This window comes from Sceloporus occidentalis, unplaced genomic scaffold, assembly GCF_023333645.1.
Source record: "Sceloporus occidentalis isolate IW3139 unplaced genomic scaffold, rSceOcc1.0.p SCAF_2, whole genome shotgun sequence".
Lineage (NCBI taxonomy): Eukaryota > Metazoa > Chordata > Lepidosauria > Squamata > Phrynosomatidae > Sceloporus > Sceloporus occidentalis.
This window is the reverse complement of record NW_028316982.1, coordinates 272,908,042-272,927,295: the sequence shown is the minus strand read 5'-3', so window position 1 is coordinate 272,927,295 and position 19,254 is coordinate 272,908,042. Positions and strand designations below refer to the sequence as shown.

General features: G+C 49.9%; 1 protein-coding gene across 5 annotated transcripts in view; it reads right to left on the bottom strand.

Annotated features, from left to right (window-relative positions):
• The window catches only part of TRIM3 (tripartite motif containing 3), a 28,611-nt gene extending 9,798 nt beyond the window's left edge, over nt 1-18,813 (bottom strand). For 2 of the 5 annotated variants that reach the window (XM_089513144.1, XM_089513147.1), the window contains exons 1-5: nt 18,115-18,181; nt 16,330-16,532; nt 5,516-5,759; nt 4,947-5,098; nt 4,624-4,804 (exon numbers count right to left, since the gene is read on the bottom strand). In XM_089513144.1, the coding sequence (XP_089369270.1) occupies nt 4,624-4,804; nt 4,947-5,098; nt 5,516-5,759; nt 16,330-16,460 (708 nt within the window). In that variant the 5' untranslated portion in view covers nt 16,461-16,532; nt 18,115-18,181. Of the gene's footprint in view, nt 1-4,623; nt 4,805-4,946; nt 5,099-5,515; nt 5,760-16,329; nt 16,533-17,437; nt 17,575-18,114; nt 18,182-18,742 lie in introns of those variants that run through there. The other 3 variants (XM_089513146.1, XM_089513145.1, XM_089513148.1) reach the window with 3 other exon arrangements.
• Between the last annotated feature and the right edge of the window lie 441 nt (nt 18,814-19,254).

Sequence of the window (19,254 nt, the reverse complement as noted above, 5' to 3'; positions counted from 1 at the left end):
TAAGTGGGTTTGCTCCCTGTAACCTGCAATGCCCCACATGCAGGTCCCAAGCCTCCTGCCTCCTACTAAGGTTCAGCTCCCTACATTTTCATAAATTATAGAGTTGGGAGAGACCAGAAGATCCAGCCACTCCCACCCTATTCTGCCATTCAGGAAGATCCTATCAAAGGACTCCTGAGAGATAGCCATCCAACCTGTTTAAAAACCTTCAGAGAAGGAGACTCCGCCACGATCTCCAAGGGAGTGTGTTCCACTGTCAAACAGCCCTTACTCTCAGGAAGTACCTCCTAATGTTGAGGTGGAATCTCCTTTCCTGTACTTTGAATCCATTGCTCCGGGTCCTATTTTCTGGAGCAGCAGAAAGCAAGCTCCCTCCCTCCTCAATATGAACATAATTTAAAATATTTAAACATAGCTATCATGTCACCTCTTGCCCTCCTCTTTCTCAGGCTAAACAAGCCCAGCTCTCTTAAGTTGCTCCTCATAGGGCTTGATTTCCAGACTCTTCACCATTTTAGTTGCCCTCCTCTGAACACACTCAGTTTATCAACATCCTTTTTGAATTGTAGTGCCCAGAACTGGACTCAGTATTATTCCAGGTGAGGCCTAACCAAAGCAGAATATAGTGGCACTATTACTTCCCTCGATCTAGACAGCATGCTCCTACTGATGCAGCCTAGAATCGCACTGGCTTTTTTAGCTGCTGCTTCACACTGTTGACCCATGTTCAGCTTATGATCCACTAAGACTCCTACATCCTTGTTGCATGTACTGTTTTCAAGTCAGGTATGTCCCATTCTATAACTGAGCCTTACTTTTCTTTCTTGCTTAAGTGTAATACCTTACATTTCTCCCAGATGAAATTAATTTTGTTAGTTTTGGCTGAACTCTCTAATCTGTTACGATCATTTTGAAGTCTGATCCTGTCCTCTGGGGTATTAGCTAGCCCTCCTAATCTAATGTCATTTGCAAATTTGATAATAATGCCCTCTATGCCATGGACACGAATGCCAGCAGTGTTCTGGAGTGAAAGAGGATGAGTCCACAACTTTCAAAGTCCAGCAAGGACTCCATACAGCTGGATGTATGTTCAGCCAGCAAGCAAAAGAAAACCAAAGGAGGTCACTAACCGGCTGGAAGAACTGGGAAGATGAAGGCAGCCCTGGAACATGGAACCTGGTTATTATCTGGTAGCTACAACTGTATTTCTTCTAAGGCTGAAATCTGACAACAACCCAGTTGCAGTCACTTTGAGCCACAAGGTGGCCAGAGTGCAACTGCAGCCACATTATGGGACATCGCCAGATCTCTGGGATATGGCTCCTCCCCAGAAGGAGCTGGATGGAAAGGATCGTCACTACAAGGAGGCCAGTTCCCCTCCCTCTGAAGCACAGCTTCCAGCCAGTCCTTATTTAAACAGCAGAATGCATCAGATGATCTGAATCAAATGGGGATGACGTGGAGCCTCTCTTGGAACGAACCAATCAAATTAAACAGCAGTCACTGAGGTTGGAAAGCAGCCGCTTGTGGGTTCTTAAGAAATCCATTTGTGGAACCAATAAACTGTAAATGGTATTGTGGAAACTATGCTAGAGAAATCTTCCTTATTTTGGCTACCTTCCAACAACATTGTTTTTTACAAGAGCCCCCAAGATGGTAGAGGATCAAGCAGTGTCCATTGCAAGAGGACTCGCTCCATCCTCCCACTCACCCTGTGTTCCTTGTCTTCAAGGGGATCATTAGGAAAGCAACTGAGAAAACTGGTGAAATCAAAATGCATTATTTGAATTCCACACCTGGAATACTGGATACAATAGTTTCTCATAACACAACTCAGAGAAATGATCAGCTGAGCTAAATGGTGGGAGACCAATGGCAGATAAAAGACTAGCTTCTTCACACAACACCTATTTAAACTATTCAGCACTTCCTTAAGATATAAGGCCAGCAGGCTAGACAGTTTTAAAAGGAGATAAGACACAGTGATTATTTCTTATAATATTCTTTCCCTTCATTTAGAAACTACACTCCTATTGATGCAGCAAAGAATCGTATTGGCTTTTTTAGCTGTCACATCACACTGCACTCATTTTCAGCTTGTGGTCCACTAAGACTCCTAGATCCCTTTTGCATGCACTTTAGTCAAGCCAGGTGTCACCCATACTATATCTGTGCATTTCATTTTTCTGCCGAATGGTAGTACCTTACATTTCTCCCTGCTGAAATTCAACAGGAGAAGACAGATCGTTTTAGGTTCATGAAGAGATAGAAGTTGGTTGCCTAGTTGGAGTAACAGCAGCTTGAAACCCATGTATCTGCACTTCCAGCTTATAAAGAGAGGTGAAGCTTTTTTGTAACAATTGGAGCAGACTCTCATAGAAGGACAAGAAGTGGAGGGTGCCTCTATGGAGGGCAACAATTCCAAAAACACAGCAGGAAGATGTTTGGAATAATGTGACACAGAAGCAGAACTATCAAGAACCATGCTTAATGCTTGGAACTATACATCTGATTCTGCTGCCCCCTTGATCCTCAATTATGAGGAACAGGGACAAGAGCCTCACAATTGAAGCCATAGGTCAAACAAGAAATAGGTGGAGTAACATATGTCAAGGATGTGTACATCTGTGAGCAGATCCATGATTCAAAGAATGGAAAACAGGCGAGAGTCTTTGAATAAAAATTAAAGGGGAGACAAACAACAGTCACCTCATGGTGGGTTTCTACTCTAAGCCCCCTGCCCTACCAGACTGAAGATTTGGATAATGCCTTCCTAAAACAAATGACCAACTTGTCAAAAAGGAGAGATATAATAGTAATGGGATCCTTCAGGTACCCTAATATTTATTGGGATTCCTATCCCTTTCAACATTTCTGACCATGGGATTTCACTTAGTCTGCAAAGACTATAAAGTCCAATACATTCCTCACTAGCTTGCAGTCAGATTCATTGTACAAAAGCAACAAGGGGATCAGCTAATTTGGATGTGATCCTAACCAACAGAGATCAACTGGTCAGTGGGGTGAAAATAGTGAAACCTTTAAATGGGAATGACTATGCCCTCTTCAAATTTGTTATACAGATGAAAGGGGAACCCAAACATAGAGTGAATGACACGAACTGATTTTAGTAAGCTTAGGGAAAGACAGGGTGAAATTCCATGGTCAGAAATGCTCAAGGGGAAGGGAATTCATGGTGCATGGGAGCTTCTTGTATCAAAGGCACAGTTGCAAACACTTCAAGAAGGAAAAAAAGTTGGAGGTGTCTAAAGAAACCAAGATGGATGGATAAAGAACTTTCAGATGAGCTGAGATTTAAAAGAGACAAGTATAAGAAGTGGAAGAAGGGGGAAACTATCAAAGAGGAATGCAAACGAATAGCCAGTTCTGTGCACCACATTTCAAGAAGGATATGTACAAGCTAAAACACATCCAGAGAAAGGCGACCCAAGTGATCTGGAAACCTGAGGGTGTTGGATTTGTTTAGCCTGGAGAAGACGGAGGTGAAATGATAGCCATCTTTAAACATCTGAAAAGATGTCATGTAGAACATGGAGCAAACTTGTTTTCTGGTGCTCCAGAGGATAGGACACAAACCCTGATGGGTTGGAGTTAGAAGAAAAGAGATTCCTCCTAAACTTTAGGAAGAAGTTTTTTTACTGCAATAGCTGTTTGACAGTGGCATAGACTACCTTGGAGAGTAGTGTTCTCTTCTTCTTCTAACTGCAGTTAGTATAAAACAAGAAACAGGGTGGAAAGGAGCACACAAACAGGGGAGTGAACAGTCCTACAGCTTAGTTTTCACTTCCAGAAAAACAAGATTGGAGGATTGTCTGAATATTGAACTTTCCCAAAATCCTGATGTCTCAAAAAGGATGTGTTGCAGCACAGAAAAGGCACAAAAGGAGCAACAGAAACCAACAGAGGTGGATTTGTCCCCCGCCCCATCCTTTGCAAGACTAGAAGAAAAGGTCTGGAACTGTTTGGCTTAAGAAGAAAGTTTTGGGAGGGTAGCATAACACACAACAGAATACTATAAAAGGATATTTGCAATATTATCCCAAGATGTGGAAGCTGGTGGCCAAGGTGCCTTTCCTGGCCTTAAAATGGTGCTGGTGGGCAAATGTCCAGGTAATGATTCATTTTCAGTCGTGATCATCCAGTGGAGCCTCCATATTCCAAAAGCATTCTACTTCTAAATGCAAAGTGTTGATGGACAGGTACAAGAAGACCCAATGTCATGTTTTCCTCAATTTTTCCCAAAGCAGTAGGCTACCCTTGACTCCAAACGATGTACTGGACCATACGCTGGTCCACTGTGGCAAGTCGTATGTTTTTTTTAGAGGCATTATTTCAAAGAACACTTCAAGCTGACAGCAAAAGGTTTTGGGAGCACCAGGCAGATGGAGTTGAAAGCAAGAGGACCATCTTCTTCTTCCCCACCCCTAGTTTCCAAATGACTGAGGGCACGAAACATAAAATCATAGAGTTGGAAGAGACCTCAAGGGCCATCCGGTCCAGTGCCGTGCCTTGCCTTGCAGGAACACACAATGCTGACAAGAGAAAATTTCTCTGTTGGGTATGAAAAGCGAGGACTTTTCCCACCAGCACCGAGGGACTTACCTTCTGCTTCGCTCCACAGAGGGCTTCCAGGTCCCGGACTAGCAGCCCCTTCCTCTGGTGGAGAGCCTTCTCCAGCTCAGCAAAGGTGCTTCCGATTTCAGCCACGGCATCATTCTTGCGCTCCACTAGCTGCTGGCTAATATCAGACACCAGCCCAATAGCTGCAGTCAGATGGGGCAGCCTGAAAGAGCAGAAGAGAGCCTTGGCAGGGTAGCCCCGTATCCTCTGGACTTCAGCACAGCAGTCCTCCTCTCCAGCACTCTCACAGCTCTTTGGTTGCTGCGGTACCACCCACCCCACCCACCACTGGGCCAGGGCCATACCTGCTCTTGATGGCGTCCAACTGCTGCCGCAGAGAAGCCTTGTGCTGCTCCACCACATCCCGCAAGGGGACAGTCATGTGTTCTCGGTGCTCAGCGGCTGTGCATTCGTGGCACATGGCTGTCTCGCAGGACTCACAGTAGTACTCCATCATCTGGGGAGAGAAGTGGCATGTTGGCTCCCACATCCTGGCTGTGGGTCAGCCGACCCTGGACAGACCAGGGGCCAGGAGAGAGAGCCCTCCCTCCTTGCCACCTGCCCTCTCTGCCAAGTTGCTACAGCTACTACTCAGGGGCCAAGCAGCCCTGTTGCCAGAGCCAGTGTTCACCAGTGGCAGCATCTTCAGGCCCAGAGGAACAGCTGGCAGGAAAAGGAGAGGACCAAGCCTCATGGATTCCAGAGCTCCATGACCACCTGGGCTTGCAATATCCATCTGGCCTGGAATTTAGAGCAGCTCTGCACATTCTTCTGCATTTTCCTGGGAGCCCTAGTGGCTCTATCCAGAGATGTCAGTCTGTCATCCCTCAACTGAGCATCCTCCTCCTTCTTAACGCTGATGGAGTACACTCACCTTGCCTTCATGGTTGGGGCAGGAGAGTGGTTTGCCAGGCACAGCGCTGACTGAGTCCAGCATGGCAGCAGCGGCATCCTCATGGCTGGCACTGTCGGGCTGGCGCTGAAGTACCTCCATGAGGTTGGTGATGAAGAAGTTGTTCTGGAGAGCAGCCACACCCTTCTCTGGGAGGATGGAGGTCTGGCGACACACGGGGCAGGAGAGGGTCAGGCTCTGGGGCGGGATATAATTCTGGAGACACCTGGGGGGCAGAGCAGGCAAGACAAGATGGGAGGGTCAGGTGGCCTAGTGCCCATTCCAGGGGGAGTGAGCATGGAGGACTGACATGGGGAAGAAGGAACGGAGACAAAGCCAGGGGATAGCTGGGCAGGCAGAGGACGGGAAATGGAGGCAGCCTTACCAATGAAGGGAAAAGGAGAGAGAGGGATGGGAAAGGGGAGACAGACATGGAAGTGAGATGGCCCCACAGCTGGGCAGGGGCAGAGAATAGTGGACACAGGCACTGAGCACTGTTCTGCATGCCCCAGTGCAGAATCATCCTGGAGGGCCAGGTACCCAAAGCAATCCTGTCTGGCATCTCTCCCAGCTGCCCTGTTGCCAACAGGTACCACCCAGAAACCCTTTTTCCAGATGTGGGTCCTTTCTTTCCCTGCATTCACAGCTTTAGATTTCCAGCTGGAGGGTGGCAGGGCAAGCACTCCAGGCCTTCAGAGGCAGAGGAAGCAAACACCCTTTGGCCCACCTCCATCCTCTGCCCTAACATCCAGCCTCACCCAACACTTCTTTGGCCCTCACACTGCAGGGTCTACTCCAACACAAGGTGGACCCCCATCCTACCCCTCGCAATAGCTGGCGACCTCTCTAGGCCCCGAATGTCACAAGCAGGTGCAAGTGGCCATAGCAATTGCAGCAGAGCTGGATGATGCTGGCTCTTCTTCCAAGTATGAAGCAGGAGGGAAGCTGGTTCCAATACCTCTTGTTCCACACTGGCGGTCCTCCCTGCCTTAGTCCCTGAGTCATCATCCTCACCCTCTGCGCAGCCGCTGCAGCCGCCACTGCCTCCAGTGAGGTCACTGCTTTGGCTGCCAAGGCAGGTGGTTCTCCGGGGAACCACTCCATCTGCAAATGGTGCCTAATGCTGAACACAGTATCCAGTACCAGCCAAAAGTCTGTGCAAGCAGACAATGCTTGCCAAGCATGTCCAGAGGTGGTCAACCAAAATGATGAAGAGTCTGGAAGGCATACCCTATGAGGAGAGACTTAGGGAGCTGGGTACACTTAGCCTGGAGAAGAGAGGGTTAAGAGGTGATGAGATAGCTCTGTTTAAATACTTGAGTTGGGGTGTCATATTGAGGATGAAGCAAGCTTGTTTTCTGCTGCTCCAGGGATTAGGACATGAAGCAATGAATGGAAGCTACAGGAAAAGAGATTCCACCTCAACATTAGAAAGAACTTTCTGAGGGTAAGAGCTGTTCCACAGTGGAAGACTCTGCTTCAGAAAGTGCTGGAATCTCCTTCTTTGGGTTTTTTTTTAAACAGAGGCTGGATGGCCATCTGTCACTGGGAGGGCTTGGATAGTGCCATCCTGCATGGCAGAAGGGGGCTTTGCTGGATGGCTGTTGGATTCTTTCCAGCTCTATGATACTATGACTCTATGAGTGCCAGCCATCACCATCCATCCCCAAGGTGAGGAAATGTTGAAGGAGCTGGGCATACTTCCAGGGCTGCCACAGGGAAAAAAGCAGGCTTGTTCTCTGCTGTCCCTGAAGATAGGACCAGCTCTAATGGTTTGAGGTTACAGGACAGTAGATTCCAACTGACTGTTAGGAGGAACTTCTTGACAGTCAGAGCAGTTGGGCAATGGAGCCAATTGCCTAGAGATGTGACAGGGTCTCCTTCTCTGGACATCTTAAAAAGGAGGCTGGACAGTTGTCTGCTAGGTATGCTCTTAGCTGGAGATCCTACACTGAATGGGTGGTTGGATCCCCTTCCAACTCTATGATACTATGGTAAGGCAGGTGGTCCTCCAACCTCGCTAGGTTCCCCTTACCCTTGTTCTTACACTTGGAATGGTAAGGAACAAGGGCCATGTGGGGGAAGAATCCTAAAAGCTCATTTACACAGCCTTCTGTAACGCCTTCCTCCCAGTTGCCAAATCCTAGAGGGTTCAGCTCCTCATTGTTTGTAAGTGAGGAGCAGCAAAGGAGGAATCGGATTAACATGGAGTCACCATTGTGGCCAGGTAAACAAGCCAAGAAAGTCAACAAGCCCTGGTCCCTCCCCAAAATGTGTTGTAAAGCAAAATGCACCTGGATTGTATTCACATTGCACTAAGATTCCACTTGGACTGCCATGTCTCTCTCATCCCGGAGCATCCTGGGCTTTGCAGTTATGAGGAGTACTTAAAATTCTCAGCCAGGGAGCTCTAGTGTTTATCCACAGGATGAAAAAGCCATGGCAATTGAAGTAGAATTGTAGTGTTCTAATTGTGTATGAGTATACCTCAGATAATGAAGTAGAATCATAGAATCATAGAGTTGGAAGAGACCACAAGGGCCATCCAGTCCAACCCCCTGCCATGCAGGAAATCCAAATCAAAGCATCCCCAAAAGATGGCCATCCAGCCTCTGCTTAAAGACCTCCAAGGAGGGAGACTCCACTACACTCCGGGGGAGTTTGTTCCACTGTCGAACAGCCCTTACTGTCAGGAAGTTCCTCCTAATGTTGAGGTGGAATCTCTTTTCCTGTAGCTTGCATCCATTGTTCTGGGTCCTGTTCTCTGGAGCAGCAGAAAACAAGCTTGCTCCCTCCTCAATGTGACATCCTTTCAAATATTTAAACAGGGCTATCATATCACCTCTTAACCTTCTCTTCTCCAGGCTAAACATCCCCAGCTCCCTGAGTCGTTCCTCATAGGGCAAGGTTTCCAGACCCTTCACCATTTTAGTCGCCCTCCTCTGGACACGCTCCAGTTTCTCAATGTCCTTTCTGAATTGTGGTGCCCAGAATTGGACACAATATTCCAGGTGGGGCCTGACCAGAGCAGAATAGAGTGGCACTATTACTTCTCTTGATCTAGACACTATACTTTTATTGATGCAGCCTAAAATTGCATTGGCCTTTTTAGCTGCCACATCGCACTGTTGACTCATGTTCAACTTGTGGTCTACTTGGACTCCTAGATCCCTTTCACATGTAGTTTCATTCAGCCAGGTGTCCCCATAATCCTATATCTGTGCATTTCATTTTTCTGCCCTAAGTGCAGTACCTTACATTTCTCTGTGTTGAATTTCATTTTGTTAGCTTTGGCCCAGCTTTCCAGAAAGTAGATGCATTCCTGGACATTACTTGGTACCAGAGGCAGAAATGCAAGGATATAACAGGAATAGAAGGCATGCGATCCTCCAAAGCTGTGAGAGAGTGGCTTGCCCAGGGTCACCCAGTGGTTTTCCATGGTCATGCTGAGATTTGAACCCTGGTCTCTAGAGTCATAGTTCAACACTCAAACCACTACACCACACTGGCTCTCACCTCCCCATACAAAACCCCTGGAGAACCACAGTGGTGGATTGTGCCAAGAATGTGACCTAGTCCAACGCCTTGTTTCTTCCTGTATGGTCGCTTCTGTTCCAGCCAAACAGGAAACAGTTACACACACACACACACACACACACACACACACACAAACAAACAACAAACCCAGAAAGAATGCTGGGGGCTTTATTGCTACTCTGCCCAAATTTCTGGATATCCCCCCAGGACACACTGACCTTGGGTCAGGCACACATACCCCCCTCTCTCACAGAGTTGCAATAGGGATTTGCAATAGGCATCCCACTTTGAGTTCTCTTGGTATCCACTGGGGTTTGGTTCCAGGACCCCCCCCCCCCCCATGGATACCAAAATCCATGGATGCTCCAGTCCCATTACGTACAGTGGGGAGGTGGTGGTGATAATAGTTGTAGTAGTAGTAGTAGTAGTAGTAGATGATGATGATGATGATGATTGGACTCTTGTTATCTACTGGGGTTTGATTCCAGGACCCACTGTGGATACCTAAATCCATGGATGCTCAAGTCCCATTAAATACAATGGGGTAGTAAAATAGTATCTCTTATATGAAACAGAAAACTAACGGTTTGCTTTTTTGGAATTTAGGGAGCCACCATAGTGGATTTGAGTGATTTGAGCACTGGACCATGACTCTGGAGACCAGGGTTCAAATCCTGGCTTTTCCATGGAAACCCACTGGGTGACCTTAGACAAGTCATACTCTCTCACCCTCAGTGGATAGCAATGGCAAACCCTCTCTGAACAAATCTTGCCAAGGAAAATATTTTCCCCTTAGTGTTGCCATAACTTGGAAAAACTTGGAAGGTGCACAGCAACAACATTTTTGGAATTTAAAAAATATTTTCAAGCTATGGATATTTAAATAATAATAATAATAATAATAATAATAATAATAATAATTATTATTATTATTATTATTATTATTATTATTTTACCCCGCCTTTCCAAAAAAATTCCATGGACACAGAGGGCTGACTGCAAACAATTAAAATGATGGTAGAATTCAAAGATATAGCCATGTTAGTCTGCAGAATCAGTATGTGGAGAGATCTTGTAGCCCCTTTGAGACTAACTGGAAGAAAGAAATTGGCAGCACGAGCTTTTTCGTAGACTTCAGTCTAATTCCTCAGATGCATTTATGCACCTCAAATGCATCTGAGGAAGTAAACGGAAGTCTGCAAAAGCTCATGCTGCCAATTTCTTTCTTCCAGTTAGTCTCAAAGGTGCTACAAGATCTCTCCACAATTAAAATGATGGCCATCCTTCAAGGCACAACCTCCACTGCCCTGGAGAAATACCCACAGCGGGACCGAAAGGCTTGAGACTCATGTTTACTTGTGCGTTCAGGGAATTAACTTTTGCCACACAACACAACACAGAGACCCCTTTCCTGGCAGCCTGTCTTGTGGTCACCCACACACCACATATTCCCACTTCCAGCATCCCATGCGGTTCACCCTCCTGGCTTCTTTTCAAGCTGTGAAAGAGTCCTGTTCCTTTCACAGGGAATGTGCTCCTTGCATCCTATGCCAACCACTCCAGGAAGGCAGAGCATGGTTAGGCTTAAAATGTATGAAGAAGGTAAGAACAGTAGAAGGTACTGTCAATCTGAGACACTCTTCTCTCCCAAATCACTAATAATAACCATGCACAGGACACAGCTGCAGTCCCATCTCCAGGCTGGAATTTTGTTGTTGTTGTGTGCCTTCAAATCATTTCCAAGTTATGGCAACCCTAAGGCAAACCTGTCATGGGGGTTTCATGGCAAAATCTTTTTCAGAAGAGATTTGACATTGCCTTCCCCTGAAGCTGGGTGAGTGTGACTTGCCCAAAGTCACCCAGCAAGTTTCATGGCCAAGCTTGGAATTGAATCCTGGTCTCCAGAGTCATGATCCAGTGTGTTATGCCATGCTGGCTCAAATCTAGAAAGACTGGTGCAGTCTTCCAAGGTTGCCTGCCTTTCAGGCATAAGGCAGATGCCCAATTAGCACTTCCATGGCTGGAGAGCAAGAAAACAGCTGCCACTTTCATGGCCAATGCTAGACAAGTAGGGCTTGGAGTCCAAAGAAGCCAGGCCACCAGCAGCCCTAGTGTAGCTCCGGCCCAACCTCTCCACTGTTTTGGCCATGTCCCTGCAAATGAACCAAAGCTCTTTGTGAGAAGGTGTGGCTGAATCTCCCTAGAATTCATTCTGGAGGAACCCCCTTCTTGCCATAGTCAGCCAGTCTTGGTGGGCATCCTTGCCCACCCACCAGGGGCAATAATAGCCAACCTCAGAGCAACGTGGGGAAGAGTTTTAAAGTGCGTATCCTACAGGATCCATGCTTAGCCTCTGTACCCACAGCATTCTTACTTAGGAGTAGGAATGGGGTGGAGACTTTTAAGCTGCTTGTCCCCAGAAATTTTCTGGAAAAAAATCAATGTCCAAGTGGCGAATTAGGCTAAATGTGAGCTCTGGCATGAGGCAGCAGCAAACAGGACAAACACCATTACTCGCCTGCATTCAAGAGCAACGACAGCAAAGTACCATGGAGGGTGAAGGAATAGAAGGCATGCTTATCAAATTTGCAGATGACACCAAATTAGGAGGAGTAGCTAATACTCCAAAGGGCAGGATCAAAATTCAAAATGACCTGAATAGACTAGAAAGCTGGGCCAAAGCGAACAAAATGAAATTCAACACGGAGAAATGTAAGGTACTGCACTTAGGCAGAAAAAATGAAATGCATAGATATAGGATTATGGGGGACACCTGGCTGAACAAGAGACTTCTACGTGTGAAATCTAGGAGTCCAAGTAGACCACAAATATAAAATGAGTCAACAGTGTGATGTGGCGGCTAACAAAGCCAATGCGATTCTAGGCTGCATCAATAGAAGTATAGTGTCTAGCTCAAGAGAAGTAATAGTGTCACTATATTCTGCTCTATTCTGCTCTGGAACTTGGAATATTATGTCCAGGTCTGGGCACCACAATTCAAAAAGGACACTGAGAAACTGGAGCCATGTGTCCAAAGGAGGGCGACTAAAATGGTGAAAGGTCTGGAAACCATGAAGCCCTATGAGGAATGACTGAGGGAGCTGGGGATGTTTAGCCTGGAGAAGAGAAGGTTAAGAGGTGATATGATAGCCCTGTTTAAATACTTGAAGGAATGTCATACTGAGGAGGGAGCTAACTTATTTTCTGCTGCTCCAGAGAACAGGTCCCGGAGCAATGGATACAAGCTCCAGGAAAAGAGATTCCAGCTCAACATTGGGAAGAACTTACTGACAGAAAGGGCTGTTCGACAGTGGAACACACTCCCTCAATGGAGAGTGGTGTAGTCTCCTTCCTTAGAGGTCTTTAAACAGAGGCAGTATGGCCATCTGTCAGGGATGCTTTGATTGTGAGTTCCTGCATGGCAGAAGGGGGGGTTGGATTGGATGGCCCTTGGGTTCTCTTCCAAATCTATGATTCTATGGAGTATCAAATGCTTTCCACTCCAGACAAACAAAGCAGTAGGGAGGCGGGAGAAGTAAGAGGATCAGGATCCAGAGGCTGAAAGAAAGGGGATAGCCAGGCTCTGTAGCTACCAAGAACCAAGACCCAAAGGGTGGCGTCAGGCTGTGTCAGCAACTTCTGAGGAGAGAGGTTTCATGCCTCAAAGGATGAGATAGGAAGGTTGTATATATCCAGGAGTAGTTATGTTGACCATATAGCACAGTACAATATCATCCAAAATCCACAAAACAGTCATACATTTATTGGGCCAATCAAAATGCACAAAATACATGTTGCAATCTTTTGCAGCTCCACTGACTTCTTCATCAGGCAAAGGTATTAAAAATCACACAGGAGGGGGAAAATAGTGCATGGGTGTGACACATGGTACAGGTCTTATGGCAAAGGATGTTGTAATGACTTCAACTTAGAGGTGACTATGCTCTCCTGATGGCTGTAACCTGACCTATGAAAGCTAAGAAGAAATCTGTACAAGATGCTGATGACAAGACAAAGTGGCAAAGAGTGGCTGTGTTCTCCATTTCCCCTGACTGGGAGCTTCCTGGGAAAGGCAGCAAGGAGAGACTGCAGCCCAAACTGTGAATTTGGCCTAGAAGGGCACTCTTTTAGTATGGATGAAGACAAAAGCCAAGGTTTCAGCTGACTGGACTTATGGGCAGGGGAAAGGACTGGTCTGGATGGAAGGGTTGAGCATGTCCAGAGGAGAGCAACCAAAATGGTGAAGGGTCTGGAAACCATAAAGCCCTATGAGGAAAGACTTGGGGAGCTGGGGATGTTTAGCCTGAAGAAGAGAAGTTTAAGAGGTGACATGATAGCTCTATTTCAGTATTTGAAGGGCTATCATATTGAGGAGGGAGCCAGCTTGTTTTCTGCTGCTCCAGAGACTAGGACACAGAACAGTGGATGCAAAATGCAGGCAAAGAGATTCCACCTTAACATTAGGAGGAACTTTCTGACAGTAAGAGAAGGCACTGTCTTGGAAAGTGATGGAGGTGCTTTGATTGTGAGTTCCTGCATGGCAGAATGGGGTTGGCTCTAGTGGTCTCTTCCAACTCCAGCAATGGATTGAAGTTACAAGAAAAGAGATTCTACCTAAACATTAGGAGGAACTTCCTGACAGGAAGAGCTGTTTGACAGGATGACGCTGCCTTGGAAAGTGGTGGAATCTCCTCCTTTGCAGGTTTTTAAACAGAGGCTGGATGGCCATCTTCCTGGACTGCTTGGATGGTGTTTTCCTGCATAGCGGAATAGGGTTGGGCTGGATGGTCCTTGGGGTCTCTTCCAACTCTATGAACCAATGTTAGGCAGCTCTGCTGTTCCAAAGAGGCAAAATAAAAATAACCCGCCCGTACGTCTCCTCCTGGGGTCAGCCCTCTCTATGAGAGACAGAAGAGATCCTCCCATCCACTCGGATGGAGTCCTCAGATGTGATCCAACCAGGATGCAGCAGAATGTGTCTCGGCTGCTCATGCCAGGATGCTTCTGGACTAGACTACTGTAATATGCTCTTCGTGGAGCTGCCTTTGATAACAGCTCAGAAGCGTCCTCCAGTGCAAAATGCAGTTGCCAGGATGCTTGTGGGGGACAAGTGTTGAGAACCCATGATGCCACTTCTGCATCCACTGCACCAGCTGCCTACTCGGTTCTGAGCCCAATTCAAAGCGCGAGCATTGACCTTGAAAGTGCTGGAGGGCCTGGGATCCAAGTTGCTTGAAGGACCACTTGCACCCATACAACAAATCTGTGCTAAGATGGGCTGCAGAGACCCCCTTCCCCACAGGCCAGGCGACAGGATTGTTCAGACCGGCCAATATGAAAGACGGAGCCTTTTCCATGGTGTCCCCACATAGCTTGGGTTCCCTCCCTTTTCGCCTTCTAGATAGGTCCCTAAAGATGTCAATTGCCATCTACCTTTAATTTAAAAAGGTAGAGTTCTCAGGTCCAAAACGCACTGCAGAAATAATCCAGATTGAGACCGCTTTCACTGCCCTGGTTCAGTGGTAGGGAATCCTGGGAATTACTGTCTAGCTTATTGTGGCCCCAGAGCTCTCTGGCAGTGTGTTTTGGACTCTAGTCAGCTTTACGTGTGTTAAATCATTTTAAGCCTTTGGTGCTGCAGTTTTCTAGCCTCCTCAATTTTACTATTTAAGCTATTTTTAACTCTTTTTTGTATTGACTGCACACCTGGCTTGGAAAAGACTACGTTCTGGCAGCCAGCACAGAAACTCTTGAATCAGACAGATCAATTAATAAAATCTGGTTCTAGCCTTGTATTAGGCCTCCATCCCTCCTGCTCCCAAGGCTGACTTGCTTACTGTGGGCAGTAACTTGAAATCCATTTAATTAGGTTTCCAAAGTCTGTGCAGAGGCCTCAAGGAGAGAGCAATGCAAACCCCAAGTCAAGCTATTTCTGCAAACAATTGAAAGACTCCAGCATACAACTCTTAAAGCAGAACAGCACAGTTTCTATGGGACCCTGAAAATCTCAGACCCCTTTCTTCTAGTCCTCATAGAACCATAAGAGATGGAAGGCACCTCAAGGGTCACCTAGTCCCACCCTTGCCAGGCTCAAATACACACTTAAATCATGAGTGGAGGACCAATGTGGTTTGAGCATTGAACTAGGACACTAGGAGACCAGGGTTCGAATCCCGTCTCAGTCATGGAAACCCACTGCATGACCTTGGGCAAGTCACATTCTCTCAGCCGCAAAGGATGGCAATGCCAGACCCCCTTCTGAAGAAACGTGCCAATAAAACCCTGTGATTGGTTCACCTTAGGGTCACTATAAGTCGGAAATGACTTGGAAGCAAACAACAACAACAACGAGGAGGAGTGGGGAAAAGATGTGGAGATCTTAAATTGCTTTGGCATAGTGTAAACATCTATCTATCCAGAGTACCAGCTTAGTGCAACATACCTGGGACAATGTGTGTTTACACACCACGCTGCATACTTTAATGCGCTACAGCACTCACACCATTTGCATGTACAACTGCATTTCTTTTGCCAACAACTACTATGCTTGCAATCACAAAAGTCGCTGTGTACACATAGGTCAATAGCACAATACACTGCTGTAGCACTGTTATTTGCCTTTAATGGCTATGGCTGCCTCCTGTGGAACTATGGGATTTGTAGTTTAGAGAAGTCCAAGAGCTCTCTGAGTGAGACTTCTATATATGCCCTTCCCGAAACTGCAAATCCCAGGATGCCACAGGAGCCAGCCATAGCAATTAAAAGTGGAATAATAGCACTTTAACAATGCGGTGTGATGTTGTCCTTAGTGCCACATCCCGCTGTTGCCCATCTCTTAACGGCATGCTGCCCACAGCCTGCCAGCACCTGCAGACACAACACACAACACACAAATTGGATGCTCTCGAGCTGACCCACTACGTTTTGCTGCCTGAGACTGAGCTGTAAATACCACATATACATGCCCAAGCAAGGCTCATGGCACCCAAAGCCAACCCAGTTGTTTTGGGCACTTGAGACACAAAAACCCACACAGCCCTGGCAACACCGCCACCAACAAAGCCAAGCCCCAGAGACCGGCTACCTGACCCCAGGCAAACAGATGGACCAATGGACAGGCAAGGAAGGCTGCCCTTTCCCTGCAAGGCCAGATGACCAGTAAAAGGCTGGGCCTCCTGGGCAGAGGGGCTGCAGCCAGGCCACGCACCCCTTGGCAGTCCCTCTCCCAGCGCTGACCACTGACCCACGGCTGCTCTCACCTCTCGCAGAAGGTGTGGAGACAGGGCAGCACCTTGGGGTTGTGGTAGCGGTCCAGGCAGATGCTGCACACCAGGAACTGCTTGTCGATCTGCCGCACCACTGGGCTAGAACTGGACTCCCGCTTTGCCATGGTGCCGGGTGGGTGGTGCTGGTGCTGGCCCCCTGAACGGCGGTGCTGGTGGCAGCACCCTCTGCCTCAGGCCTGTCAGAGATGGAGGAAAGGGGAGAAGAGAGAGAGAGAGAGAGAGAGAGAGAGAGAAGAGAAAGCCCACACAGCTCAGCCAGAGGGGCGGCATCCTTTGGGCACTGGTCCATCCAACCCACCTATCCTCACCCCCTCCCCATTGCTGACCGCTCCTCTCACCAACCCTTCTGGCCACTTGACATACTCCTCCATAAATACACAGCAGATGCTGACACAACACCATCCATACCCCTTAACTGACAAGCAAGGGGGTGCCAGGCAGTGTGCAGTGCATATGTCAGGCAGTGTGTCCAACATGTGCCAAGGGGGTACCAGACAGTGTGCACTGCGTGTGCCAAGGGGGTGCCAGGGTATATTCACTGCATGTGCCAAGAGGTTGCCAAGAAGCGTGCCCCACATGTGCCAAGGTTGTGTGAGGCAGTATGCACCACATGTACCAAGGGGGTGCCAGGGCATATGCACTGCATGTGCAAAGGGGGTGCCAGGCAGCATGCACCATAAATGCCTAGGGAGTGCCAGGTATTGTGCACCACAAATGCCAAGGGGGTGCCAGGAGGTAGGCGCTGTATGTGCCAAGGGGGTGCCAAGCAGCATGCACCACAAGTGCCAAGGGTGTGACAGGGAGTTTGCACCAGATATGCCAAGGGGGTGCCATGCAGCGTGGTCAGCTTCTCCTGCCGGGCCGCTCCGCCGCCCTCCCTCCTGGCTTCCTTCTCTGCCAAGCGGGCGCTGGAGAGTCTGCCAGGCGCCTGGCAGCCGAGAAGGGGTCGTGCCCGGGGCTGCCCGGCTGTCGGCTGCCCAGCCAACCCTGCCCTGGCCTGTCCGGAGCCCAGCCTGAGGCCTCCCGCCCCGCCCCACCGGCCCTCCAGTCCAGCCGGGACCCTCCTGGCAGTGGGCCTCACCCTCCCTGGGGCCAGCCCTGGGCGACGGGGCCGGCTGGGTCGGGGTCTGCCCTTCCGGGTGCCCCCCGGGCTCCGTCCTGTCCTGCCCCCCCGCCGCCGCCGCCGCCGCCGCCTCCTCCTCTCCTTCCCCAGAAGGAAGGCAGCGCGGGGCGGGGCCCAGGAAGGAGCCCGGGCGGAGGGAGGGAGAGAGGAGAGGGGCAGGGCAAGGGAAGGGAAGGGGCAGGCAGCTGGGCAAGGCAGGGCAAGGAAGGCAAAGGAAGGCAGAGATGTGCCAGGCTGAGAGCCCAGAGAGGAGGGAGAGGCAGGCAGTGGGCTGCCAGGCAGCTGGGCAGGGCAGAGCAGCCAAGGAAAGAGGGCAGTGGGGTGCCAGGCAAAGCAGAGAAGCCGATGGGGGTGGGGGCAAGGAGGGCCATGGGGTGCTATGCAGCTGGACAAGAGAGAGAAAAAAGGGCAAGGGAGGCAGAGCAAGCAGAGCTGGGCCAGGCAGCTGGGCAGGGCAGAGGAGCCAAAGGCGGAGGGCAAAGCGTTGTGCCAGGCAGCTGGGCCGGATTCGGGGATTGGGCGAGGCCCCCTCCCCTGCCCCCCCCCCCCGGGATCCGCATCCTCTTTCGGGGGTCTCGTGGGGTCAGGGCCTCCCCCTTGAGTCCTGCTGCCGGGGGCTGGCCAGGGAGACTCACCGGGGCCGGGGGTCCCATCCGGGCGGGTGCCTGGGGGTCCCTCATCCCTTCCCCGGAGGAGGAGGAGGAGGAGGAGGAGAGGCTGCTGCAGCGGGCGGCGGGGGCTGCCTGGGCCCCGGATCACCGCATCCTCCCCCTTCGCTGCTGCTGCTGCCGCTTTGGCTGCTGTGGGGCCGGAGCGAACCACTGCGGAGCCCCGGGGGGGGGGGGGGAGAGGGACACGGCCTTGGCCCAGAAACCCCTCGGATTGAGGCCCCCGGGGGCTTGGCTTCCTCAGAGCCCCCCTTCCAGGCCCCTTCCTCGGAAGCCCCCCGTTGGGCTCGATCCCCGGCTGCCCTGAGAGGGAGGCCGCCCTCCCCGCCCCTTCCCCCCCGGCCTGGCAATGGTTTCGCCCGCGACGGAGCTGCTGCGGCAGCAGGGCTTGGAGGGAGGGGGGCCTCCGTCCGCAGTGCCCGGGGGGGGGCGAGAGAGGGAGGGAGCCAAGGAGGAAGGGATGGGGGAAGAAAGGGCGAGGGCAGGGTTGCCATGGCAACTGCATCCTCGCACAGGGTAGCCGAGGGGTACCAGCTGCCAGGGAGGGATGCTCCGCCGCCCAGGCTGCCAGCACCCCCGGCCCCCAGGGACTCACCGCCACCGGAGGCTCTGCGGGGGGCTCTCTCCGGGAAAAGGGACCAGGCAGCTCCCATCAGCCCCTGCCCAGGAGAGGGATGCTGGGAGATGCAGTCCAGCCACATCAAGAGGGAGGGAGAGAGGGAAGATAGGAAGACAGGAAGGAAAGGAGGAAGGAGGGCGCCACCGCTGCTGCTGCTGCTGCTGCTGCTCCAGAAACTCCTCCAAAAGGCGCGTCACAAGTCACTCTCTCTCAGCCTCAGGGATGGCCATGGCAAACCCCCTCTGAACAAAGCTTGCCGAGAAAAACCCATGCTAGGGCCGCCCAAGAATCCTAGGATTCTCGAGTTGGAAGAGACCCCAAGAATGGCCCTCCAGGCCAAGGCCCTTCTTCTGCCATGCAGGCCATCTCAAGGCCTCCCCAGGAAGAGAGGGCCATCCAAAGAAGGAGACTCCACTGCTCTCCGAGGGAAATGTGTCCCACTCTTCAAGGCCTCTTCTCATGGAAGTCCTCCTCATGCTGAGCTGGAC